The 27778-nt window shown below is 39.4% G+C and overlaps 1 protein-coding gene across 10 annotated transcripts; it reads left to right on the top strand.

The window, feature by feature from the left end:
• On the top strand, positions 1-26146 carry ZNF384 (zinc finger protein 384). 10 transcript variants are annotated; one of them, XM_087716427.1, is made up of 12 exons: positions 213-349; positions 902-1032; positions 2304-2374; positions 2456-2696; positions 3261-3585; positions 10126-10350; positions 10903-11085; positions 11906-11984; positions 13713-13871; positions 14064-14306; positions 17872-17926; positions 22804-26146. In XM_087716427.1, exons 3-12 carry the CDS (start codon positions 2309-2311, stop codon positions 22815-22817), a joined length of 1590 nt encoding a protein of 529 aa, XP_087572553.1. In that variant the 5' UTR covers positions 213-349; positions 902-1032; positions 2304-2308; the 3' UTR covers positions 22818-26146. The 10 variants fall into 10 exon arrangements, 8 of the variants coding, with proteins under 8 accessions (XP_013920136.2, XP_013920139.2, XP_013920138.2 ...); XM_087716426.1 differs by lacking the exon at positions 902-1032 and adding an exon at positions 1282-1379 and having other exon boundaries at positions 222-349; XR_015696774.1 differs by lacking the exon at positions 902-1032 and having other exon boundaries at positions 1-349; positions 14064-15020.
• The last annotated feature ends 1632 nt before the right edge of the window (positions 26147-27778 follow it).

The following is a 27778-nucleotide window of genomic DNA, read 5'->3' as shown; positions in this document are numbered from 1 at the left end:
TTCCGGTGAGGAGGAGGTTGCCGTTGCCGCCACTTGGGCCAGAGCTGGGGGGCTGTGTCTCCGGGGGCCGGGAGGGGCAGATGAATGGGCAGCGGGCGGGAGAATATGAGTGGCTTTCCTCGACAAGGAGGACTTCCGGGGTTAAATCATCCGGAAGCGGAAGACAAGGGCTGTCTGCTGTCCGCCTGGCTCTCCGCGGGAACGGCGGCGGCGGCGGGTGGCGGCGGTGGAGGTTCCGGGGCTGCCCCGTCTCAACTGGTGGCCCGAGCGCCTCTGGATTCTGCGTCATCTCGACCACTGTTCCCCGCTTCAGCCCGGGCGGGTCGGAGAGCGAGGGGCCGCGGGCGGGGTCAGTGCCAGCGAAAGGGCGCGAAGGGAGCCGGGGGTGCGAATGGGGGCGAGGGGTCCTGGGGGGGAGGAGCGGAGTGCCTGGATTTCTGGCGCCTCTAAAGCGGGAGGGAAATTGATCCCGACTTGGGACCGACTAGAGGAAAGTTGGTCTTTGTAACGTGCACCCTTTACAGACAAAGCCTATCATTGGCTGTTGACCATTTTAATGTATATAAATCCCTGGGGTTCAAAGCCTGCATCCCTCTGAATGTTGTTGCCAGAGAAAAAGGGAAGCTTGCTGGCTCCCTAAATTGCTCCTGGACTTCCCTGGAGCGAGGGGGTTGGGCTTTGTTAAACTCATGGCTTGATCTAACACAACGTATTTCAGAATAGATCTAATTTCCTCAGCTGTGTTTTCTATACGTGGTTTCTTTAGTTTCTTCCCCTTTATGTACACACACATTTAATTATACTCGATTTTGGAATGTGGTAGACTTGTAAGCCTGCGCTTGGGATGCTTCAATAATCTTGTTTGACATTTCTCTTTGAAGTCTAGTTTTTTCCAAAACAGGTGCAGGCCCACAAGATGAGATTGGGAGAAAGATGGAGATGGAATGCAGATTTCCAGGAAAGAGATAGTCTAGCACTGCAATTGTAGAATTCCAGGATTGTTCATTTTTGCATAATTATAGCAGGCTTTTGGTATGTTTCATCTGCAACTTTAGCGTTTTTAGGCTGAAAACTGCTTTTAAAGAACAGCGGAGTTTTCCTTTGGGGTGCTTGAGAGTGTAGGGAATGGGTTGCTAACTACCTGTGATCTGCTAATATAAGTGTTAGATAACATACATACATACATGCCGTGAATATTTCAAAGTTGACCCTGAAACATGTTTATTAAATTTTGGCCATTTCAATGAAACCAAGAATATTTGTTTTTTAATTGCTCCTTAGTTATCCTTCAGCACAACAGAAACTAAATCCATTGTGAGCTCTATCAGAAGTTGGAGGCTACTGAAATTTGAATAAGTAATTTAAGTGGCATGTTCTTGGTATGTCTGTGTCATGCTATATAAACTTTGTAAAAGCTATATGATCAAGAGTTTTCAAGCCATGGATCTTGCTTTTCTACTATCAAATTTTTAGATCAAAGACTATTTAACCACATGTAGCACTAAGAGTTTCTTTTAATTTGATGGATTAAAAATATTGCATTCTGAGATTTTTCAAAGTGAAAGAATAGGGACTATGTGCTCATCATAATTTTAGAAGCTATGTATGGAATTCTGTACAATTCTAACAACTGGAGATAGTGTTTTTAACACTTTATTCAGTAGAGAGTATCCAGAATTAGGATATGGTTATTTGTGTCTGATTGAGTATGAAATCCAGTAGTGCAACTTCCTCAACAGAATTATAAAGATAATTCCAGCTCTCCTACATAATTGGTAAAATGTTTTCTGAAGGATTAGAAAATCACCTGGGAATGCACAGTGTTGGATTTCACCCCAGTTTTCAGCAAATAATTTGTGTCCCTCATTGTATGCCAGAGAACTAAACAAAACCAGTTTTTGCAAATACCCAGATTTAGTCATCATTAGTAGGTTTACAACATTGAGATGCAGGGTCTTTTGCCAATTCTTTGTGTGAAAATGGGAAGGGGAGTCAATCATTTTTAGTGATTCCAAACATCTTGCTGCTATGTTTTGCTTGTCAATATTTTTGAAAGATACTGAGAAATGTCTTTCATGTCTTTTCATGAAGATTGTAACTATATGAAGCAAGATTTCCTTTTGATGATGCTTAGAACATTTGAGAGCTATTTTAATGTTTGGAACATCAGAACATGCTAGTAAATGTTTACAATGACCTGAGAAAGGATCAGAACAGGTATTGTGGAGGGATCAAGATGATTCTCGGTACCATATAGACATTACATAGTTTGACAACTAGCTTTGTATCTTTATGTCTTCCAGCTAGAATGGAAGAATCTCACTTCAACTCCTCCCCGTATTTCTGGCCAGGAGTGCCCACAGTCTCGGGACAGGTAAGGAATATCTGAAATGTAAATTGCTTTTTATGAAGTTTGGCTCGTGATTATTCTAAAACTCTTCCATTTTCTCTTTAGATTGACAACAGTATGTTCATTAACAAAATGAAGGAGCAGTTGTTGCCCTCAGAAAAGAGCTGTGGTCTGGCTCCCCCTCACTATCCTACTTTACTGACTGTCCCCACTTCTGTGGCCCTTCCCACCAACATTTCTATGGATTCTGACACCAAGCCAGAACACCTTACCCCAACCAGCCAGACGTCAGTAACACAGAACATCACAGTGGTACCAGTGCAGTCTACTGGGCTCATGACAACAGGTGAGGTAATTTGGATGGTCCAGTTGCTAACTCAACGTTTTAGATTGTTCTTGATAAAAGAATGTAGTTAAGTTTTGCTTAGATATTGGAAAGGGAGCATTCTGATTAAATGTGTAGTGTGACCTAAATATTACTGTATCATAAAATATATTCCCATCTAGATCAGGGGTGTCAAACCCGATTGCATCGCAGGCCGTATCATGACATGTTGGGATGTTTTTTACTTTGTGGTGACGGGGTGGGCATGGCCTGTGCAGGCCATATCCGGCCCATGGGCCGCCAGTTTGACAGGTCTGATCTAGATAATAGCTGATCTAGTCTAGAAAGTAGTATGGGGTGTGTGGTTTTATTAAAACTTATACCTTTTTTTATTATTGCAGCAACTCAGGTAGGCCTAGAGTTTTAGGATGAAGCTTGTGCATGAACATTTAAATTTGATCCCTGCGGGCCTAGTCTAGTAGCAGTTATACATAATTATATTAGTATGATTTTCTTCCTTTGACATGCTAACAGGTGGATTAGGACATGTACGGTTTGAGACAATCCTTCTGTTTTCTCATACAGGACCTGGTCTGGTAATAACTTCTCCCTCTGGATCCCTGGTGACCACAGCCTCTTCTGTGCAAACTTTTCCCATTTCTGCACCCATGATTGTCTCAGCTCTTCCTCCTGGTTCCCAGGCAGCTCTCCAAGTAATACCTGACCTTTCTAAGAAGGGCATCCTTGCAGAGGGTGGGGCAGTGAGTGCTGCTGGCAGTATCACCCCTAAAGCTCCCAGGGGAAGAAAAAAGAAGCGGCTGCAGGAAACGGGCCTGCCGGACATGAGTGATCCTTTTGTGTTACCCAATGAAGATGAAGAAGACCAGCACAAAGATGGCAAGACATACCGGTGAGATTATGGGGATTAGAAACCCTGCATTTTATTTATTTGACAGTTTTATAGCCTACCCAACTCGCTCTGGGCAGATTTCACAAGAGTGCATATGAACAAGTAGTATTTCATTTGAATTACAGGGGAACTGTCTTCTTCCATGATGTGGCATTCTAGTTCATTGCGCTTCTGGTTTACTTATGATTTAGGTAAGAGGGAAGTATGCATTAGAACCTAGCAGGTTATACTGAACGATAACTTTTCACTAGCTGGCTTTTACCCAGTTGACCCAGTTGTAAGTTGCTCTCTAAATTAATGTAATGGTTGGTACATGCAACTGCATGCCGGAACTACCTGTGTGAATTTAGTCTGTCCCTCATGTCTCCATTATGTGAGTTACAGTTTTAGTCTTTCTGGCAGTGGTAAACTTTGACTGCTATTTGACTATATAGCAGTCAAGGTTTATTTCATGATTTATCCACTCTTTTTCACCTAAAGTACTGAAAAAAATACTTATGTCTTATTCTGGTATTGCTAGTGAATACATTAAACTCTTGAGGAGCTAATTAAAATTATCAAGCTATGGTCATATTATGTCTAATTCTGCCTGACAGAACTGTAGTACACTGGATGATCATGCTATCCTTGTTTTGGGATTGATAAAGTATTTTAATGTAATAGCATAGTTGGATTGCTTATATGAATGCAATAATATTCCTCTGAAGAATATATCTCCAAGATAAAAATTGAGGACTGAGCTTTGGACTATGGTTATTGCTGAATGGATTGGTCCCACAAACCAAAACCCCTATTTTTAGCAAGTAGCACAATAGGCTTTATTTGAAATTAATGTCTTTTTGGAGGAAACTTATTTATTTGTCAGTGTGGGAATCTTGCACTTGTGATACTGGGTGTTTCTAAATATATTAATTTGCCTTGCCCTGATTCTCTTACAATTGCTTTTAAAGCAACATTTGTACTTGTACGATCCTTATTCATGAGAAATGCACTTTGAGTATAGAATTAGTGTTGTTGATCATATGGAAAATTCATCTCTTGATTTGCACAATTATAAGTTGGTGTATCTTTTTTTCACCATCTAGCAGAATACTGGAAATACCGTGTATATGAATTTTATCTCATGTCAGATGGCAGCATCTAATGAATATAAGCTGATGTTGTAAGAACTAAGCAGGGATGGATTTGGCTAATAATTGGATGAGAGGCCATCAAGAAATTACAGAATTCTTCTACAGTTTTAACAATATCATTTGGCTTAATGTCTGTATTTTTCAGGAATGAGAGATATTAGGATTATTTTCTTCTCGGGGGTCATTGAGAAAGCAAATATGGAATCATGGCAGATGTTAAGATCTAGACATATTAAACCAAGAGTTGTCTTTCTTAGTTTGAAAGCCGCTAGTCATATTTGCTTAATAACAGGCAAGCAGTTTGATTCTGAATAATATGAAAAGCTGACTGTGGTATAACTCAGATCTGAAAATAGCAGGAATGAAGTTCTATTGGAATATTTGGGCTAAAAGGGGAATAATACTTTACATAGCTAAATGGTTGCAGCGTCCTGTAGTTACAATTTGCAACCTCCCAGCCAACTTCCAACAAACAAAGTCAAGGGGGAAACTAGAGTTGCTTAATGACCGCATGATTCACTTAATGTCTGCAGTGATTCGTTTCACAAACATGGCAAAACAGGTCATAAAATTGAGCACAACTCCCTTAATAACACCTCACTTAACAATGGAGGTTCCGGTCCCAATTGTGGTCGTAAGTCAAGGACTGCTTGTACATACAACTGAAACATATATTAAATAAACAGTATAGCCCAGATGCATTAGCTATCTGAGGTGACTGCAATTATTGCACTTTAAAAAAATACTGTGCTTGAAACAACTAATTCAGTTTTACAATCCATTAAAAGTAAAATAAAAGTTAGCATTTCCTCTATATTTGGAATTGGAATATTCAGTTTTTAAAAATCAATGAGTCCAGGCTTTAAAAATGTGACATATGCATCATATATATTTAAAAAATGAAACTAGTTCATCAGAAAATATTACTTCTTGTATTTTTCACTCCTTAAAGTCTTTTTTAAAAGGGATAGACATTGGTGTTTTTTTTATAGAGGCGCAGGGTAAGAAATGTGAATGTTCTTTAACTCATACGTTTGGGTCTTGTTACAGCCTTGTTGTTTCAAATTTATATGTTAATGTAATTCTGTGAAAAAATATTTAAGGAATATAATATTAAATGGCATCCCAAAATATGGATAAAAAGGAGAGAAATGTCTTGTAAGTACCATACCCTGTGTGGAAGAGCAGATCAGAAGTATCATTAGAGACTCATAATCTGCAAAGGAAAAACCCAGGAAAATGGTTATTGGTCAAAGAAAGGCATTTATGAGAAAATGTAGGCATGCAGTACCCCCAAAAAGACAGATAGGAAGTGTTACAAACCTACAGGGGAATAGGATGACTAGACTCCCAATAAGGCTATGTATTTTAAAAACTGTATGTAAGTGCTTTGTCAGTTTTCATGTGTACCATAATAGTATTTTTGTTCAATTGCTCTATGGAAACTGTAAGGGACAGGAATAAATTTTCTCTAGAGTAAAATGTGAGTAAAATATTCTTTTTCAGAATATTTTTATATTAAGTAAAGTCTTTCCCAATTAAAACAACAACAACCTTGAAAATCCCCTCATGTTTTTCTTTAACTATATCTTCTGCTGGCAGAATATGCTGGCAGTTTAAATAACCAATATAGTTGTCAAGTGTGTTTTGTTTTTTCTCCCTTCATTGGCTGCAACACTTCTATGCCATTCAGAAGGGTGCATCATATCCAAAGAGAGTGTAAACAACAAGGAGCCAGTGGCTTTACTTATTTAGATTGCAGTATGATGTGCAAGGCTAGCTAACGTTCAATATGATCACAAAATTCCTATAGAGTTTTCAGGAGTAATAATCAATGAACCCAAAGAATGACTCAATTTAGGTTAAGTCATTGACTGGGAATTCATTGAAACTCTTGAAATGGTCCACACAGGAAACAATTCCACATGTCTTAGTTATAATGCTGTCAGCTCCTTTTTGCCACCTCTCATATTTTCTAGTATATTGCTGTTTTCTATACAAGCTTTGCATTTGATGGAGAAGATAAAGAGACAATTTTTGGTTCCAACCATACATGTTTCTAGGATCTCTGGGGTTATTAGTGTCAATTTCCTTCTATTGAGACCATTATTTTTTAAATAAATTAAATTTAACGACTCAACTGGTTAAACCTGGGCTCTTGTTTTCATATTAGACATGGTAAAATCACTTGAAATCAGTGGTCCCTGTTATATTAGATTCCTTTTAGCTTATGTAAAGCTAAAACGTGGACAAAACGTCTTGAAAATAAGTCCTAAAGCCTATTGTATGTAGACAAATCAGCCACAGTGAGGCTTGGTGTAGGTAATTTGTGGGATGGGTTTTGAGAATTTAAAGAGTGAATTTGATGTTTTTATCTCCAAGGTTTAGGCATCCATTTTTACTTTTAAAAAAAGAGCCTGATATCACACACACAAAAAGGGGGGTTGCCACATTTTTAGCCCTGTATTTTATGAATTTGTATGCTAATAGGCTTTGAGTTGGACTTCTTGGTCTATAGTGTTAGACAGGGTTCTATTCAGTGGTGGGTTCCTACCAGTTTGGACTGCTTCAGTTGAACTGGTAGTGGTTTGGTGGCCTGGCTCCCAAACTGGTTCTCCGGGTAGCACCTATGGCACCGCCATCTTGTTTTTCAGTTCTGCGCATGCACAGAACAATTTTAATTGCACTGCACATGCACGCACAGCGCACATCAAGCATGCACACAGCACACATACGAGCGAACCAGCAGTACTGCCTACTGTAACCCACCCCTGGTTCTATTATATTAATTTTTGCTACTTATTAATTTATATAGAACTGCTATGGGAGGCTGTCCATAACTTTGGAATGAGGTGCCTTCAAATATGCTGATGAACCTTCAGTAAATCTAGGCTGATATTTAGCCTATGTAAAGTAAAATTTACTCTTGAAAGAATGACTGCCAAGAATGGCTGGAGGGTTCCTTGGCTCCCTGCCATCTTTGAGGAAGTAGAAATGACAGCTAGTTTGTTTTTATAACCAAAAGTATGCCAGATATGTCTGTTCTTAATCCAATCAGATCTGCCAGTGATTACCCATACCTTTGTTACATCGTGATTATACTCGTAAACATGCAGCATGTTTTATGTAGTGCTTCAGGCAGAGCAAAAGGTAGCACCCACTGGATAAATGATGATATGTCTTTGCCTGGGTTGAAATCTCTGTTCTGGTTGCCAATTGTGTTTTCCGCTAAATTCAAGATAGTTACTATCTTTAAAGCTCTAAGCAGGTAACTACTTATCTCAACATAAATCTGTACTAAAGTTGACACAGGAGTCTCTCCTAGATTTCAGGCACCTGTTTCTGAGCCAAGGTGGCGCAGTGGTTAAGAGCAGCACTGCAGGCTACTGCTAGATCAGCAGGTCAGCGGTTCAAATCTCACCGGCTCAGGGTTGACTCAGCCTTCCATCCTTCCGAGGTGGGTAAAATGAGGACCCAGATTGTTGGGGGCAATATGCTGACTCTCTGTAAACCGCTTAGAGAGACCTGAAAGGCCTATGAAGCGGTATATAAGTCTACTGCTATTGCTACTGCTATTTCTTGGACATGTGAGAGGATTCCCCCTCTCCACCCTTCCTTGGCTTATGGAATGCAAGGGATTGCATTTATCATTACTCTGACCATTTTTAGTAAAGGAATCAAGACATTTCCCTGCAATTGGGTCTTTTTAATTTGTGTAATTATGACATTGACGTTTTTTGTTCAGAATATTTTTACTAGATGCTTGAGCACCATAGCAAGATGAGATTAACAAGAGCACAACTGGTTAGTGGAGACATTCTACTATGCCAATCTTTAGTTTAGAAATCAGGGTATTCAGGTAAAATTGCACCTCTTCGTTGAGGATTTTTGCTTTGTTAGGTATGTTTGTTCTAATTTTATATATGTTAGAAGGAAGATTAGGATGCATTTGTGAAAGATAGTTCCACTGCTGCAGAAGCTGAGGTTTATCAGAAAGTTTTAAGTTGTTGCATTGTATTCGTCTATATAATATTCTGTTACTATTACCATATATATATATTTGCACATAAATCATGGATTTTTGGTTCAAAATTACCCACACACAGACCAAATTGTGTTCAATTTATCTGCAAATGAGCTTATGACTATCCATAATAAAGTATCCACATATCAATAAACACAATAAACAAATAAATATATACTGATAGATAAGGCATTCCTTAGATTTTTAAAAATACCATGAAAATGTGGCACCATCAGATAAGCTATGAAAATTAAAATATACAGAAAATTTTGAAGGATGGCTTATCCACAAGTTACACATTTTTCATGGTGTTTTGGTTAAAAATATAAGGATCATATTTTTATTATTTATTATATGTTTATTAGGACCTGAGGGTAGGACAAGAAGCAATGAGTAGAAGCTTGTTAAAGAGACATCCTACCTGAAACAGAAATTTCCTGACACAGAGAACAATTAACCAATGGAACAGCTTGCCTCCCGGAGTTGTTGGTGTTCCATTGCTGGAGGTTTTCAAGAAAAGATTGGACAACCGTTTGTCCAGGATGGTAGAGGACTCTTCCTTCAAAGTCTTTATGATTTATATTTATTTATCATTCTGTGATCCTGTGCACAGTTTCAGGAGTTTTAACCAACTTACCATTTGGGCTCTTTTTCTGGTCTGTATATATTATAATGACTGAAAAGAATTGAACATAATAGGAAGGTTTAAAAGCCTAATTAAAATCAATATAATCATTTTTCATCTAGTAATTTAATATCAATATGATATGAATTCAGTCAGAATAACAAAATATCAGAGTTGGAAGGGACCTCGGAGTTCTTCTAGTCCAACCTCCTGCTCAAGCAAGAGTCCCTAAATATCATTCCAGACAAATGATTATCCAGTCTCTTCTTAAAAGCCTCCAGTGTTGGAGCACTTACACCTTCTGCAGGTTAGTGTGCTGGCTGGGGATTAACAAATTGTAGTTCAAAACATCTTTCTCAACATCAAATTGAGAAAGAATCTTAAAATTTCAGATTCCATAGTGATTAAGAATTTAGCACAAAAATACTTTTAACTGGCTATGTCTTCCCTGGTACTTGTAGTTTCTTTAGTTTAAAGGAAGATCAACTAATCCCTGCTTGATATTCTCCAGATGTGCTGAGCCTACCATACTGTTCATATTCCAAGGCAGTCTAAACTAAGGAAAGGCCTTCCTGAAAGAGCCGAATCCAAATCAGTTTTATTCCTTTGCCTCTTAACAGAATTGGTCAGGACTGGACATGGGCAGCTCTTCTTTCACGTGATAGGATCTTTCTGGTCAGTTGTGGATGATCCTAGGAACATAGATATTGGCTTGCCCTTGAGTGACTTTGTCTCTTTTCCCCTCAACCTGGTCTCAGGTGCCGGATGTGTTCCCTGACCTTTTACTCCAAGTCAGAAATGCAGATCCACTCCAAGTCCCACACCGAGGCAAAGCCACACAAGTGCCCTCACTGCTCCAAGAGTTTTGCGAACAGCTCCTACCTGGCCCAACATATACGCATCCATTCAGGGGCTAAGCCCTACACCTGCAGCTACTGCCAGAAAGCCTTCCGCCAACTCTCACATCTACAACAGCACACACGGTAAGGTCCGATGAGACTGGGGGAGACATCCATGATGCATGCTGCCAACATCGTAGCATGAGGCAAGTGCCCATGGGGAGACTGCTCAGAGCATCTCAGCCATTTCCTGCCAGTTGGTCCATGCTTAGTTTGTGCAAAGAGCAGAGGGGCCTCTTAATGTATGCAATCTGCTCCTTTGCCACAGAACAGTCTGTGAGAAAATGGAGAAGCTATTGGGTCGTCAGAGACAGGAGTTCCTACAATGTCTGGGAGACTGAATCTGTAGGTGCAGGACTGACGGCCTCCCCACTTCACATCACAAAAACACTTGCTGAGCAGCTCCGTCCCCTTGCTTCCCCAGCCCAGGATTTCTCATATACATACTCCCACAACTCCCGACTCCTCTCTCTGGCCTCCTGGTCTTGAACTCCCTTTTATGGAGTTCAAGGCAAGTATCCCACTTGGTTTTCCTCCACTGTAGCGAGAGACAGCATGGTACCATTCCTCATGTTGTCATTGCTAGCTTGCTGGCGGTCATGTCCAACTGCTGCCCCTGCTCCTCCTCTTCGGCAGGATCCACTCCAAGCTCCACACGGCGGTTGTCAAGCCACACAAGTGCCCTCACTGCTCCAAGAGCTTCGCCAACACGTCCTACCTGGCCCAGCACCTCCGCATCCATTCGGGGGTCAAACCCTACACGTGCCGTTACTGCCAGAAGGCGTTCCGCCAGCTCTCCCACCTACAGCAGCACACACGGTAAGGGCCAAGGAGGCTGGGGGCCCAGCCTGGCCCCCCGTGCCGACAGCATGCACTATTTTGGAGCACACACGGCAAGCATGCATGGAGAGGGTGGGGGATGAAGCCAGTCCTGTCAATTGGAAAGATGTGGCCTGCCAGAGAGGAAAGAGTGGGGGCTGCAGAGGAGACACTGACCATGCCAGGGCAGGGAGTATAGCCCGGGGAAGATGTGGCCCTTTTTCACTTCCCCTCCCGGGGGTCCCAGAGAGAGAAAGAGAGAGAGAGAGAGAGAGAGAGAGACTGAGGCAGGCATGGACTAGAGGGGCATGAAGCTACAGGGAATAAAGTGGCACTGTACAAGTGGAATGTATGGCAATGTTCCTTGATACTTTAAAGGATGAATGTATGATTTCCTTAGTTATTTTGGCAGGCATTGCAAATGTGCGTGAGCAAGCACATTCTTTGGCATGGTGAAGGGCAGAATTAAAAGAAGCAACTTCCGTTTGGACTGAGATCTTGTTCTCCAGTCCTTTGCCCTGGCACTGCCACAGGTGGCTGAAGTAACTGAGAGTTTGCCTCTTGCCTGTGAGCTGCTTGTCCCTCTCCTTTTGTTTCTGCATGCTCTTGCGGGCTTTCCTTCTGAGCTTAGCTAGCTAAGCTGGACTGGGAAGGAGGTGGCATGTGGCTTGATCAAAGAAACAAGGAAGTAAGTTGGTGAAGGGCGGTGCATCTCTTGCTTGCCTAGCTCAGCTGGAGGGCATCTTCAGAACATCTGGGAGTGGGTTTCTATGCTGACTTTTCTTCTGCTGATCTTTTCTTTCTATCCTTTTGGTAATAGGATTCATACTGGAGATCGACCCTACAAATGTGCTCACCCTGGCTGTGAAAAGGCTTTCACACAACTTTCAAACTTGCAGGTAAGGCTTTCTGTTTCTTCTAGGTAAGTCTCTAAAGGAAGTGATCCAAATATCCAGCAACTTGGGGTTGTGGTTGGAAAGCATTGAGGGGTGGCAGTAGCCTTTTGTTTAAGCATTGCCTGAGGCACCAGGCAGATGAATCGAAAGAACATATGTGCCCAGTGGTTGTTTTAGAAAGGAGGGAGTCCTCCGTACCTTCTCTGCCAGCATTGTGTTTTTTTTATCCAGGCTGAACATCTGTGTACTTATTCCATAAACTGGAAGATGGGGAAATCAGCACATGTTAAGGATGTTGCACTTAACTCTTTTTTATTTCATTGGGATCATTGCTGAATTGCTAGTAATCCGCATCCAATCCATGGTAGTTGTTATTAAAAATAAAATTGCTCACTAGACGTTGTATGCTGATTAAACACGATTCCAATCAGTGGGTAACTTTGAATCAAAGTAAGCAAGAGAAAGTGGACGTTTAAATAGAGGGAGGAAAGGTTTCATTTCTTTGTTTGTTACAATGTGTCATTTTTTATTTATTTTTTTACACTTTTGCAAAGGTATGGCTTGTATCAACAGTTCTGCTAGGAAAATCTAACATAATTTGACCACTAGCCTGATTGCGAACTGTGACAAACCTAAATAGTTTTGAAGGAAAATAAAAAGTGATCCTAATAATCTGATTTTTATTGAGTAAGAGGAGGCTGGTGTTTCAAACTAACTACTTTATCAAATGTCACAGATAAAGAATCCAACTTTGCTAAATTCAAAAATTAACTGTAATTAACAGCACAGATCTTAATTTATATTGTTTTAGGTCTTGCTTGCTACCTTCAGTTCCCAGATTTGTTGCCAAGAAGAAGCATGTGTGGCAACCAAATCTAGACTGCTGAGCTTTAATAGATTTTAATAATACTAACATGTTTAGTTGATTACTTGCTTATTTGCTTAGCAACAATAAACTCACTGCTGTAGCTTTGTCTTTGTTTTTATATTAAGTTGAAATTTATATACAGTAAATAGCATTTGAAATAGCATGATGTACAATTTAGTTCTTTGGGAAGGTAAATACAATGTAATTTGGTATTTTGGAGGAATTTGGGCAAGATAAAACCAAAACAAATGATAGGGGATCTGGCTATATAAATATTATGTGAATTGCCAGCTTAGAAGATACTTCGATAGTATCCATGCCTGTGTTCGCATACACATACCTGAGTTTTATTTAAGAAATGGCATTATTTATTTTTCATTTTATTTATTTTATGTGTGTGTGCATGCGCGCGCACACAAACACACAAATGATAAAATCATAACTAAAACTAAAAGATGGGGAGGAAAAGAACAGAACGTACAGGGGAGGGAAGTGAAGGCTGCTATTAGTTGATCAACCAGGTCCAGCATGGTGCTCCCCCAGCGCAGCCCCAAGCCAACTGGCAGAGCCAGGTCTTTAGGCTCTTGTGGAAGGTCAGGAGGGTGAGACCTAAGCTCACCCCAGGGAGCAAGATGTTCCAAAAGATCAGGGCTGCAGCAGAGAAGACTCTTCTCCTGGACTCTGCCAGCAAGAATTCCTTGACTGAGGAGATCTGCAGCATACCTCATTTGCCAGCACAATGGGACTGGCCTGTCCCATACGGATAACACAGTTCCTTGAGTAACATTAATAGACCTCCGAACAGAATAAGACAGTACAAGGTTTCAACTCATTGCCCTTTTTCTCGCTCCCTACCACTCTAGTCCCACAGAAGGCAGCACAACAAAGACAAACCCTTCAAGTGCCACAATTGCCACCGAGCATACACAGATGCCACCTCGTTGGAGGTTCATCTAGCCACTCACACAGTGAAGCATGCCAAGATTTACAACTGCTCCATGTGCAATCGGGCCTATACCTCGGTAAGCACAACTTAATTGAAAGAGGGAGACAACGGGAGGACCATTTGGCCGCTGCCCTCAGTGGAGAGCTCTGGAAACAGGTTTCTGCTGTTTCCCATGGGTATGCACCATCCTCTTAGTGGAATGAAAGAGTTGGTCGCTCCACTTGTATCCATGGTTCTGAATGTATTTTGTGCCTCTTTTCCACTTCAGGAAACATATTTGATGAAACACATGCGGAAACACAACATCCCTGACCCCCAGCAGCAGGTGGCTGTGGTCCAAGCCCAAGTCCAGGCTCAATCACAGGCATCACAGCAGCAGCACTTCCAAGCACAGGGCAGTGGAGCAGCAGGGGGTCCATCTGGAGACAACCCGTCCAATCCTCCCCCACAGTGTTCTTTTGACCTTACCCCTTATAAAACTTCGGAGCATCACAAAGACATCTGCCTCACGGTTAGCACCAGCACCATCCAAGTGGAGCACCTTTCCAGTTCTTAGAGACCATGGCCGAAGAGGGGAGTGGAAAACTTCTCCTGCATCATCTGTGTGCCCATGGGCAGTTCTTTTGTGATGGCCTCTCCTCATGCAGCAGCTTGTGACGGCTTCCCTTAGGGGGAGGGAAATGGGTATTCTATCTATTTAGTGGCCGCTCCTTGGCGTTACCATTAGTGCCTCCAGAGGCACAACCTTCCCCCCGTAAGCAGGGGATCGAACTCTCTTTGTGCAAGAAGAGGGCTCCTCCCTTACACCAGGCCTTCTTGTTCATTAAGGGAACCCCACTTTCTCTCTCACTTGATAAGGTATCCAGCAGAGATAAGAAATGAGGGGGTACCAGTGGACGAAAGGAGCTTCGGCAATGACTGATTGCAAGTAAATGAGGTGACTGGGAGTCTTCCAAAGATTCCCTTGGGGTGTAGACTGGAGAACGTTCACTCGTTATGTCACTCCCTTCCTTCACCCCCTCTTTCCTGTGAGCTGGAGGAAGGAAGAATGGCTGCTCCTGTTCTAGGCATCAAATGTTGTTTGGCTTACAAAACCTTGAAGATAATGGGATGTTGCTGGTGACTGACAGCTGAGTCTGCACAATCCAATTCTTGAGGGGGCTATGGAATGGGGGAGTGCCTAATCTTTTCCCAGCCAACTTCAGGAAGAATTAGGGATGGGAAGGTGGGTACTACAACTTAGAAACTTATATGGTTTAACTTCCACCATAATGTTAAGCTTCCTGCAGGCATCAAGTCTAAACCAAAAAAAATGCCTAGTGGTAAGAGTGCCAAAATGACGCCCCCCCTGCCCCAAAGAGACTGAGGGTTGTTTTTCTGTCTTCACTCCCCTCTTTCCCCCTTTCTGCAATAAGTGCAGTCTGGAACCCAAGGCTCAAATGAAGTCTTTGGGAAAGCCCCTGGGGAAGGGAACTGTTGGGCTACTTCTCTCTATGTGCAGTCCAGATGCCTCCTTCACTGTCCTTACTGCCAGGCCAGGCTGGATATAAGATGGTTCTAGTGCGGTGATGTTTGGAGAGCAAGAATCAGAGGAATCTTCCAGGGAGTGAACAGTGGAGAAGAGGAAATGGTGGAAACAATCATTCTTGCACTGCACAGAGAGACCAATTAGAAGGGAAAATTTCCCAAGCAACAGACTCGGGCCTTCTCCCCACTTGAATTTATATATAAATATATAAATATATATATAAATATATATACAAATAGTTGGATAGATATATCTATTCAAACTTCAATCCCATCCAGCCTGCCCCTGTCCTTGCTGTAACTGTTTCTATCCGTGTTTATAAAACCACATTATCCTTGCACACTTTTATTTTCAGTTCTTGACTTTTATCCTTCATACTCGGTTGCTGCCTTCATCTTCAAAGTATTTCCCCTTTGCTTTAATCTTGTAATTTCTTGTTCCTTCATTTCAATATTCTGGTTATTCCTTGGGCCACAGAGGCACAAAGAGGTTTCCAAAAGCTAATGGGGATTTGTGGAAAAAAATTGTCTCTAGTAAGCCTGCAAATGCTGTAGATTAAAGAGTGGGAGAACTTACTTTCAAATATTGGTGCATAAAAACAAATCAGTTCAGGTGCCTTTCTAGACAAGCAAAGATTCTGCCCAATGGTGGCAGTAGATGGATACCTAAGGCAAGGATATGAGGTTTGCTTGTTCTTCCCTCAGTCACGTCAGAGATTGTCCAGGGCAGACTGTTTTCTGTGCAATTTGCACTGCTTTTCTGTCTGCTAAAAGCAGCATTGTGTAAGGACAAACCTGTGAATGATTTGATGGTCCCACTGATGGATCTTCCTCCCTTCTGCCTCCCACTTGTTGGGCACAAAGTCCTACTGAAATCTAAACGGTGCATAAACATTTCAAGATTGTGCTTTGGCTGCAGGGATTATGGTGAACTTGAGTGTGTGTGCGTTTGTGTGTTCTGTTTCTATGTTGGGCATGGGTATGAATTTTGTGTGCATGTGTCCCTACACTTTTAAGTGTACATGCACGTCCGATAAAATCCTGCACTTCCTTTCCCTCAGGGTATTAATTTTCTGGACCACGTAAAACGTCCATGATTGTTACAAGCATTGTAAGAGCTACAAGAGCTATCTCCCTTGTTTTCTGAGCACATGGCTGAGGGGATGATGAGAGTGAGCAGACCTTGATTCAGGGCTGTAACTACTTATGTATTAATTTTTCTACCTTGTGTATGCTTGGCAGAAGATGCTCACATTCATGAGAGATATTGATGAATTTTTTTTCCAGAAGCTTCCTTGTAACTAGATTAATGGCTTGAAGGGCCACATAGAGTGCAACAGGAAGAGTTCTTTTCCTGACAGGGCAGTGGAAGAACTAAGATTGTGGGCAGGCAATAACTCTTTATGTATCTGAAGTGTGAGTACTGCTAATACTTAGCCACCCTCAGGCATTTCACCTCAAGAACAGAATGAGAGTATTCTAGGTCCTCAATTCTTGCCTGCTCTAAGGTTCATGTTGGAACTGGGAGCATGCTGCTTTTTCCACCTGTCATGTTTATCCTTCACTGTGCAGATTGTGAGGGGCTGAGAATATTGTCCTCTACGGGCCATTGGAATTGGGATATATGACCATCATCTACTTTTAAGAAAAAGCCTGGGGGAAATTGCTGCAACAATGATGGAAGTTAAAATAAGAATACGAAGAGGCTGAGTGGGTGGAGAATATAAAGGTAGTTTGCCTATGTATGAAGAGACTTTACCTTTTGCCCATGTCTTACATGAAGTTTTTGAATCAGTATTCTGACTTCTAAAGCTACTCCAGAGAGAGAGGACATTGTAGAAAAATGAAGCTTGGGTGAGAGAATTCCACAGTTTTCCTTATGGTGATAAATAAAGCACTTTTCCAGAGATGCAGTGTTAATGGTAACCAATAGAGAAACGACAAATGTTGAGGCATTTGGCAACATTTGTGTTTTCCTCAATAATTTTCCATCCTCACTGAAGACTGGTTACTGAATGTTAAGGAGACAAATTTGTTTGCTCTTACCTTTTCAAATTGCCGCATTAGTTCAGTGTGGGTAATTTTCAGCTGTTCTTAAGAATCTTTCATATTGCATTTCCCAGAGGAAGGGGGGTATTTTAAATTTCCAACCTTAATATTGCATTAGAACTTTTGTATTTAATTTCATTACCTTTTTTAAAGAATAAATTCCAAAAGCCCTCTTAATGTTAATGAAACTGTGTTTGTGTTTGTGGTTCATCAAGGATGATAATAAGATGGTTATAAGTGGTTCAAAGCCTACTAGAAATTATTAAAATATATGCTGTTAAGGCCCACATATTTTCCTGAAGAATGCATGGCCAGGTCTTTGAACACGTTTCCTTTCTCCCTTTGCACTACTTCTAAAGTAGGAGTGACTTTTTTATCAGATTGATACTACTCTTTATTGTGTATATGGATGCTCTGTTCTCTGATCTCATCTGGATCAAGACTCTTAATTCTCTCCTCTTGTTTTTTTTTTTCCCCTCTTGAACTTGTCTTTTGCTCAGCCACTAGAGAAGCATGGATTTATGAGTGTTTTGCTATTTCCTGAGAAACTCCCAGGTTTGTATGAATTTCATGATAATTAAGATTAGGGGCCTGGATGGCCAGAGCTTGGAAACGCTCTGGATAGCCAGAATTCAGCCCATGTGTTGTAAACTTCAGAATTATGTATGTTGGCTTTTAGTATTTCTACATCAAGGATGGTTCACCAAATAGATTAAATCAACCAATGTAACAGTTGAAATTACTGTACTGATTTAGGTGAAATTAACTAGCAAAAATAGCAATGGAAATAATCCATTCAAATCCTATTTTTTAAAGCTTGGGGCGATAAAAATATCTAGATTTTTTTTAAGACCAAGTGTCCAGCAAATATCAACTTGTGCTAAGCATCATAAAAATGTAGTATGACATTTTACCTAGCCTTGGAAGATAAGCAAACTACAGAGGGGTTTTCTGTGAGAATCACAGTAGGCAAGCAAGTTTATGAGACAAGGTATATCATAAAGTCATTTAGATATCTAAAAAGCATACTGATCAAGAGCAATGTATTTATGTTAACACTGATCCTCACCAACCTCTTATTTGAACCAACTGACATTCTTTCCCTATCTCCAAAAGCGAATCCACTGACAATATTTTTCAGAAGTCTTATTGGAATCTTATAAAGTAACAGATAAACTTTGTCTAGGGCAGGGGTGTCAAACTGGCAGCCTGCGGGCCATGGCCACCCCAGATCTGCGAAGGAAAAACATTGCAAAATGTCATGTGATGGCACCATGATACTGTAAGTTTGACACCCATGGTCTGGAGCAAGTTGTGGAATGCTGGGAGTTGAAGTCCATATATATTAAAGTTGCTAAGGTTGACAAAAACCAGGTCCAAGGGCTGCTTCAGCTTGGAAAGCTGCTTCATTTTGCATGAAGTTGCTTAGCCCAAATTGTCATTAAAGACTCAATAGCTTAGGGTATGCATGTGAATCTTAGGACCAAAGTGAATTGAAAGTGTAACAGGTTGATTTGAATTATTTGCAATTGTTCTGGTAATATTTTTGACACAGTTATAGTAAATTAGACTGCTCAAACGAAGTATAGGAAGTGAACTTGCATGTGAGAAACAAATATTGTTGAATACAGAAAACCCATTTGCATACTAAGCACAAACTAAGACTAAATCATTTATAATTGATATTGAAACAATGAATCTTGACATTTTAATTTTTTTTAAAAAAAACCTCCAATTAATATTTCAAGGTGATATCCTTCTGTGTTTTAACCACAATAATCAGATTGAATGTTGCAATCAATAATACTGAAAGCTGCCGAGAAGTCCAGCTAAATTAAGATGGGTCATGCTAATTGTTTTAGAACAATTAAGCTAATTTGGGATTAAAGCCATGTTTAAGAAGCCCTGTTGGCATCTTAAAAAATAAGTCAGATTGACTATTGATCTGCTTCAATCTTATGCATGAGTGTATCCTACCCTATAGTAAATATCCACTGAAGTGAATTTATCTCAAATGATATATCTAACAGTTTAACAGATTAATAGAGTTGAAGGGACCATATAGGTCTTCTAGTCCAATCCCCACTCTCAAAGCAGTGTCTGGCCAAAGCCATCACAATCGGGTGCAAAGGAAAGCTTTTTTTTTTTTAAATTAGCATTGTAACTGTATTTCAAAGGGACAGAACTAATTGTCCTCACCAATGGATATTAAATTACCTTGCAGGACAAGTAGAGGATATTCTTAATAGGCTACTCTCTTTTACCTGCTAATTTATGTCTTTAGGCCATAACAGATTCATCCAACAAAACCCTGAGTTTTTGGCAGCTGCTACAAATTGCAAGGTCTATCTATCTACAAATATTATCTGCCATTTAATTATGGGTGTCAGGGCAGGCCTGATATGCATTACCAAAACCTGGATGGACAAGCTGTCTCTCTCAGAGACATAGCCTGCTGAAATTCAGTTAGGCACCACCTATAGCCCCAGTGTATGGTGGGCAAGGGAATAGCTACTGTCACTTATGAAATTACTAGGATCAAAGGGCCCTACTCTTCAGATAACCAAATTTGGGGCCTTGTTTATGTAGTTAGACCCAAAGGGGATAGTAGTTGAATCAGCTGCTTTACCCTGCTGCATAGACAGCATACCTCCCAGGGCTGCTTTGCCTAATTGTTGAGGTGACAGTAAAGTTTCCCAAACTGGTTGTACAGGATATTTTCAACCAGCCTTCCCTGTCCAAGGGCTTGAAGTGGCCCAGGCATTCTGGCCACCATGACACCCATGTCATGTACCTGAACTAGTTACTGAGGGCCCAAGACACATGAGAGTTCCATGCTTTGTCTGGGTTTTGTAACAGGGCAGCCATAATGTGACCTGAAAATTGGTGGGCATCAAAGTCACTCTGTCGTGGACATACTGCTTTCTGATTGCTGTGGATTTTGCAATGGGGAACGTCTTGGGTGCTTAAGAATCCAGTTGGTTTTCATGTTTTTTTGGATCTGGTGGGCACTTTGGTTGAGACCTTGGTCATCCATTAGAAAAAAGAGGAAACTAGAATATAGGACTGGGTACACTAGAGTGGTTAGAGGTTGGATTCAAATAGTAATCCACACCACTTTGAATTCACCATTGTGAATTACAATAAATTTAAATGCATATGGCAATCATTTACTATGAAAAAAAGTTTTTCTCAGGCTGTTTAGAGAAGTCTTTAAAAAAAGTAGAATTGTGCTATAACCATATTATTGAAGGCCCAGCCCTTTTCTTATATTGCTTTATTTAGAAAATTTCTATAGCTGCCCATCTCATAAAAAATGCCTGTTGGCATCTTAAAAAATAAACTGCATCGCAATATTTTACAAATCAGACATAAATAAGAAAAAAAGCTTACAGGAATAAAGAACCCCAAGATTGCGGGAGGACAATTGTCATTTAGTCTCATTCAACCATTTCACAGACTCGCCATGGGATTCCTAGGATTGGTGGAATAACATTTTCAACATTTTCTTGGTGCTCTCTGTGCTTGGTTGCTTTCTTACAATGTTTCTTTACCCAAACTAAGTAACATCATCAGCACCGATGATGTTATCTAGTTTGGGTAATGAAATGTCTGCAGGAAAGCAAGAAAGCTCAGAGAATACCAAGATCCCTTCATTTCAACTGTGAGCTATAAATATTCTCCTTTATTGATCAAGGCTTGATCAAGAGATGGGGCTAACTTCACCTCAGGGAGAATGATGTTCCTGGGAATGGAGTTAAAGCAGGAAAGGTGCATCGTCAGGGTCCTGACCAATGGAACGCCTTCTCAGGCAGGATCCAGACCATACGTCTGATGGATGGATGGGTAGATATAACTGGCAAGAGACAGTTCCTCATTGCACAACACACATATAAAAACACTAGAGCTTTGACTAAACAGTTGTAGCCATCTTGAGCGTTGATCTCCAAAGGATTCTACTTTAGACTCATACTCTGTATAAATTCTAATTTATATCTAGCACTAAGCCTTTTCCTGATCTCTATTCATTTCACACAAAAAATCAGCTTAGGACTTGGGCAATCTTACATTACTCTGGCATCTTTACAAAGCTGAGCAGAAAATTCACTATTTTGTTCCAACTATTGTGTTGTAATTTGAAAACTTGCTTCTCATCTTAGGTACAAATGCAATTATTCTTTCTTTCTCATCATCCCAATGTCCTTCCTTCCCTCCCCCTTATTCATCCAGCTTTATTCCCATTCCTAAATAAGCCAATGTTAAAATAGCCAAGGGAGGGTGGGAGTTTGTGGGACGGGGTATCTTCCCTAGTGCCTAGTAGAACACAAGGTAGCCACTTCCTTACCTTCTTTCAAAAACACATTAAAGGATCCTGCAAATGCTGGGTCATTGGTTATCACTGTTAGAGGGATCTGTTTGAGATAAGATTTCTAGATCATGGGAAAGTGCTGTTGAAAAGGCCCTATAAATTAAGGGGCAAAAAAGACGTTAATTAGAAAATATTCCTGAATAAAAAATATGAGCCTAGAGAAAAAAGGGATGGGCAACAACACAAGCATACTGTTGGAGGTGTCCTATTGAAAAATTGGAGAAATGCAAAAGGAACAAGAGTAACACATTGCATAACTGGTCCCCTTCTATGGAAATTTTTCCACTATAGTAATTAGTAATTTAAGTTTACTGACTTTGAGGCTAAACTATTTTGGATCAATCTGGTTAGCTACCCCCTTGTTCTTGTTCAGCAGGACTAACAGCTTCCCCTTTCATTCCTTTATTGGTGCAGGTTTTATTCACATATAGATCATAAAACAATTAATGGAGATAAAAGAAAGAAATCATTGCTTACTTTCTGATCAGCTGAAGATAATCTCTGCTTCTCTATCACTACAATAACATCTGAGAAGAGGACAGGACATCCACCATCAATTCCTAATGTATATTAAACATTTTAGTCAGGAACTGATTTTAACTACATTTCCTTTCTCCAGGAATCTCCCAAGATCTAAAATTCTGTGAACTGGAGTATATAAGAATGCAGTCCAACATAGGTATATTAGGAAGGTAGTTCCTATATATTCAGTGGGATTACTGTTAAGTTTTATACAATGTATAAGTTAAACAGAGTATTCATCACATTTCTACACTGTCCGTGTCAAAATTCTCTCACTGAAAGCCTGATAGGGAGCAGGACACAAAGTATATACTACTTTGTATGTGCATATTAGCTTCCCAGCATTCAGACAACAATTGCAGTGAAAGAAATTAATTTCATTTCAATTAGCATAGATATGTTTCCTTTTAGCTTTATCGGCTGATACAAGGTTCCACATCCTTGTTTAGAAACTTCCAAAGAAATGCAGTATTCATCCTGACACTGGGATTACCAAGGAAATATTTGTATGTTTCTCTTAATTTTTTATCTCTCTTTCTAGGTGACGAGCGCTAATAGGTGGTTCTTGTTATGAAGCTAGAAGACAGAAATTTGTCCAGTGACTGCCTTTTCCTTCTGACTATGTTTGGCTAATAATGTCTCAGTTGAAATATTGTACTAAAACAGGTTCTCAATTTTTTTGTGATATAGCATCTCCCAAAATGCTAAATATATATGTGTGATACCCCATGACAATGGAATTATTTAAAAAGAAATGTTTTTTTTTCTCTCGGGTTAGGCTGGGGCAATAAATCAAAATACTTCTTACTTTTAATAATTAAAATTTAATTTATATGTCACAGGTTTTTCAAACTTTGAAGGACCACAACTGCTCCTTTCAGTTTGCACAAACAAAACAAGATGCAAACCCCACAAATTTTGATACTGATTTGCACAAGCTTATTTTAAAAAAATACACACAGCCTCTGTGAATCCTCTCTAAATTGTGCATAGTCTGCAGCACCAAGCTGTTTTAATCATGATTTGTTAAGATTAGAGATCATAGTTTCCAAATCACAATGGCTAGAGTCACATATTCAATTACAATCACCCAAACCACTTTACGGCTTGTATTAATAAACTGCAAATGTAGCCTTTCAGAGGACTGGAATTCACTACTCTCTTTCAGTGCTCTTGGTATAACCCTAATCCTAAACAATCGAATTCTAATACTCCTGAGCAATTGGTTTTGCTCTCACTTCTGATATAGTCAAAACTACCTTTCCTCAACTAGTTAAAATTTGGACACTCATGACTATAGCATTTGCTGCAATAGCAAAAACAATTCTAAAGATACCTGCACTAAGCCTGGGTTTGTTATAACCATAGCTTTTTAAAATAAAGCAAAATTATATACTGTATGTTTATACAGTACAAAAGCCATGGTTTATAAATCAGTAGCTATGTTTACATGACAGCCTAAAGTCAAAGCCAGGGAAAATATATATTCATCTGTTGCAAAGTGTGAATTCAGCATGTAAGATTACCATGATATGGCAAATGGCTTTCAGACCAATCCATTATTCAAATTTTATGTTGGAACAAGTCTAAAATTGTCAGGTAGCTGCATGTTGTGATCACATATTGTGGCTTTCTTATTTTCATGGGATCAATACGTAGTCTTGATCTCTTCTATTCGTCTGTTTGCAACACTACCGAAAAGTGGAACTTCGTTTTACTCACTACGTGGAAAAGGGAAATTTTGCCTTTCACCAGCCAATAATATTTAATGCCAGTGTGTTTTGCTCCAGAAATAGATAGCTTGGAACATGTTATCATCAATATGAATTTAAGGAAGCTTACTGGATCAGAAGAAACCTGTTGATTTACATTACATTTTTGGTCCCCTCTTGTCCATTCTATAAAGATTCATATGTCAGATTTCTCCATTGGGACTTCTGATGTGTTTTCTTTTAGTGCTAGAGGATGGAGGTCTTTAACCACAATTTTCCTTTTCTGTTCCTGTCTTTCAAGCTTTTATTCCTGTCTCAAGTAAGCAAATACCAATATTTGGACAAGCAAAAGATTGAGGGGAATAGCAAGTGTGAGGCTCTATTTCCTCAGCATTGTGTCTAAGTTTGAACTGGCTTATTATAATTGTTTTGTGGTGAAATGGGGAAATCTTCAGGAAAAGGTATGGGAGAAGCATTGACAACATGGGTTATAACATGATGCAAATGATACAACTTACATACTTGTATCAGATGTCATCATGCAAGTTCTAGATTGATTGGTTTGCATGATGATGTTATGATGCATGTTGTCACTTTGGCATCAGACAGTTTATTACAGATTCAGCTTCCTTAAATCTGTCTTTCAAACACACGTCTCCATTGCCTGATTTCATATTCTGCAACTAATTATGAATAACTATAAAAAGCATGGGACTAAACAAATTATACAATACAAACAAAGCATAATGGCACTTGAGATGTACCCAACTTGAAACTATTTGACACATTTAAACTAAAAATATCATTTAATTAGGAAATCAACTAATGTTCCATGGGTACCAATTGAATTAACATGGCAGAAATTTAATGTTTATTACTTCAAATCTGTACTGAATACTTAGAAGGCTGGAAAAAATAGAAAAAAATTTAAAGTCCTGAACTTTCCTTCCTCATCCTCTTTTTAAGCATAAGGACATATTTTAGTACAAAATACATGTACATGCCCACCATAAAACAATGGTAAATTAATGGGCTCCAGTAAACCTATTACTGCTGAATATTTTATACAAGCCATAAGTTCCAACTGTAACTCAAAGCTCAATCATTCTTTCGTAAACTATTTACATAAATCAATCTTCTCCATTAAGTTCATTGATAAGATTACCAAATGGCCTTCATTTAGGAATGGGAATTTTATAGGTTTTTAAAACTCTTTAACAGCACAACAGATTTTTCTGAAAGTCCTATATAAATTATTTGGGATATAAATTTAGAGATTCCCAGTGCGGTGCTCTGTAGTTTAAAACAGTTTTTAAATTTATTTCATGGAGTCATCTAGATTTGCTTCTGAAGTTAATCAACAGGTGGCACTCTACTCCACATAAAAGCTATAAATTTTGTAGATAGGTTTGACAACATTCTAAAGTTATAGATATCCATTTTGACAGCAAAGTCCATTTAGACATTTCGGATTATTTTTCACCTTTTCACCCATCTCACCTAGAGGTGACTCTGTGGTAATAAAAACAAGATAAAACATTAAAACATGGGTATCCAACACTTTGGCTTGGCTGGGCTCCATTGAGTGAAGAGGAATTGTCTTGTGCCACATATAAAATATATAATATAGTTAATGTAATAAATAACAAACTTCCTTAAAAAAAATTTATATGATCTTGTGGGACCGCATTGTAGTTGTCAGTGTCGCATGCAGCCTGCGGGCCACAGGTTGGACACACCTGCATTAAATCAAATACATGTAATTTTTGTTATTTTTTCCTAAAACAAATGAAAGAATAAACAAATAAAGAAATTTAGTTAATTTCTACTAGCCACCAGGTTTTTTTATGGCAAGGACCAGAAATCTGAAATACATTGTTAAGAAGTATGAAACATAAACTTAAGTGGCAAATTGCTGTAACAGAAAAATAAATACAATTAGGATCTCTGAAAAATTCTGCAGTTTCAAGATCTGTTGCCAATTATTTTGCCTTTGTATAGTTATCACTATGGAAAGAAATACTGTATAAGCATGTTTACAATTCTTTCAAGGTCACTTACGATTCTATATCCATACATCATTTTTATTTTCATTTTCAGCTGCCTTTGCTTTTGTCAAATTCAATTTACATTTTTGTATTTGTTTAATAAATCAAAATATATTTGAACTATGTACAACTTAATTTTCTTTTTTTTCCTTCTTGCTTATGGAAATGTTGCCCTGTGGGAAAAATCCTAGCAATGTGATTCTTTTCAAATAATTTTTATTGCATTTCTATTTCTAGACTACACCATTGTACAATACCTCTAGGGGATTATTATCTTAAAGGGCTGAGAATAAATATGAATTTAACTGTAGGGTCAGCTTTTTTGATGTAGTAACACTTTATGCTTTTGTGCATTTGCTTCTTTGCATGTGATTTTTTTAAAAAAAAACAATTTCACTAAAATTCCCAAAATTCTGTGAGTAAACAGGTAGTAACTGGATGAAGGCACAACTCAGTCTAGAATGATACTATAGAGACATTATTCACTGTCGCTGTTCCCCTTCCATGCATAATGAAATTGGTTGTGAAATTCCCAAATTCTCCTTCATTTTGAAAAATGGAGAAACTTCAAAGTGAGTACCTCTGAGCTTCTGTGAAATATGTCTTCTTTCTAAAAAGAATCAAGGGTAAGAAAAGAGCACTTTGGATGACAGAATAGAAAGGAAACTCATCAAATTTTCAAACAACACTAAACTGGCAGAAATAGCCAACACTCCAGATGGATCTCAACAGATTTGAATACCAAACAACCAATTTCTTTAACAAAAAGAAATTCAGTGTAGAGAAAAGTAAGATTTTACACTTAGGTAAGAAGAAAAAAATGTACAGGTGCAGATTAAGTGAAACCTGACTTAATAGCAGTAACTGCAAGAGGGATCTTGGAGTCCTAGTGTATAATCACTATGAGCCAACATTGCAGCGGCAGCCAAAAAAGCCAATGCAATGCAAATCCTAAATTAACATTAACATAGAATCAAGATTACATGACATATTAGTACCACTTTATAAAGCCTTAGTAAGACCACACCTGAAAATCCAGTTTTGTTCACCATATTATAAAAAAAGATGTTGAGACTTTGGAAAGAGTGCTGTGAAGAGCAACAAAGATTATTAGGGAGCTGGAGGCTAACACCTATGAAAAACAGTCATAGGAATTGGGTATGTCTAGTGTGGAGGACTAGAGATAACATGATAGTAGTATTCCCATATCTAAGGGGTTGCCATAAAGAAAAGCTCAACCTATTCTCCAAAGCATCTGAAAGCAGGCCAAGAAGCAATGTATGGAAACTAATCAAAGAGAGAAGCAACCTAAAAATAACAACAATCTGAACAGAACAATCAACCAGTGGAACAGCTTGTCTTCAGAACTCATGGGCACTCCATCATTGGAGGCCTTTAAGAGACTGGCAGCCATTCCTCGAGTGGTATGGGATCTCCAGCTTGAGCAGTGGGTTGGACTAGATGATCTCCAAGGTCCCTTCCAACTCTGTTATTCAGAGCGTCCCGTCTGAAAATGTACTTGTTTTAGTTAAAAAAATATGCTCGTTTAAGGTTAAAAAAGGTACATGTATTTGCTGTAGGTTTAAAAAAGGGTGGGAAGAAAGATGGCCAGGACTATCTCTTCCCCTTTGTGCCATCGCTAAAACTGACAGGGCAACCGCCTCTACAAGAAGGATTAAAAAGCAGCAACCACCGGGCACGCAGGCGGAAGCGAGTCTGCCGCAGAACGGAAGTCGCTTTCAGTCAGGGCGGAAAT

Source organism: Thamnophis sirtalis, unplaced genomic scaffold (assembly GCF_051295495.1).
Source record: "Thamnophis sirtalis isolate CommonGarterSnake01/CBP01778 unplaced genomic scaffold, rThaSir2_p1.2 scaffold_5, whole genome shotgun sequence".
In the NCBI taxonomy this organism is placed as follows: Eukaryota; Metazoa; Chordata; class Lepidosauria; order Squamata; family Natricidae; genus Thamnophis; species Thamnophis sirtalis.
This window is presented reverse-complemented; position numbering and strand designations above follow the sequence as displayed.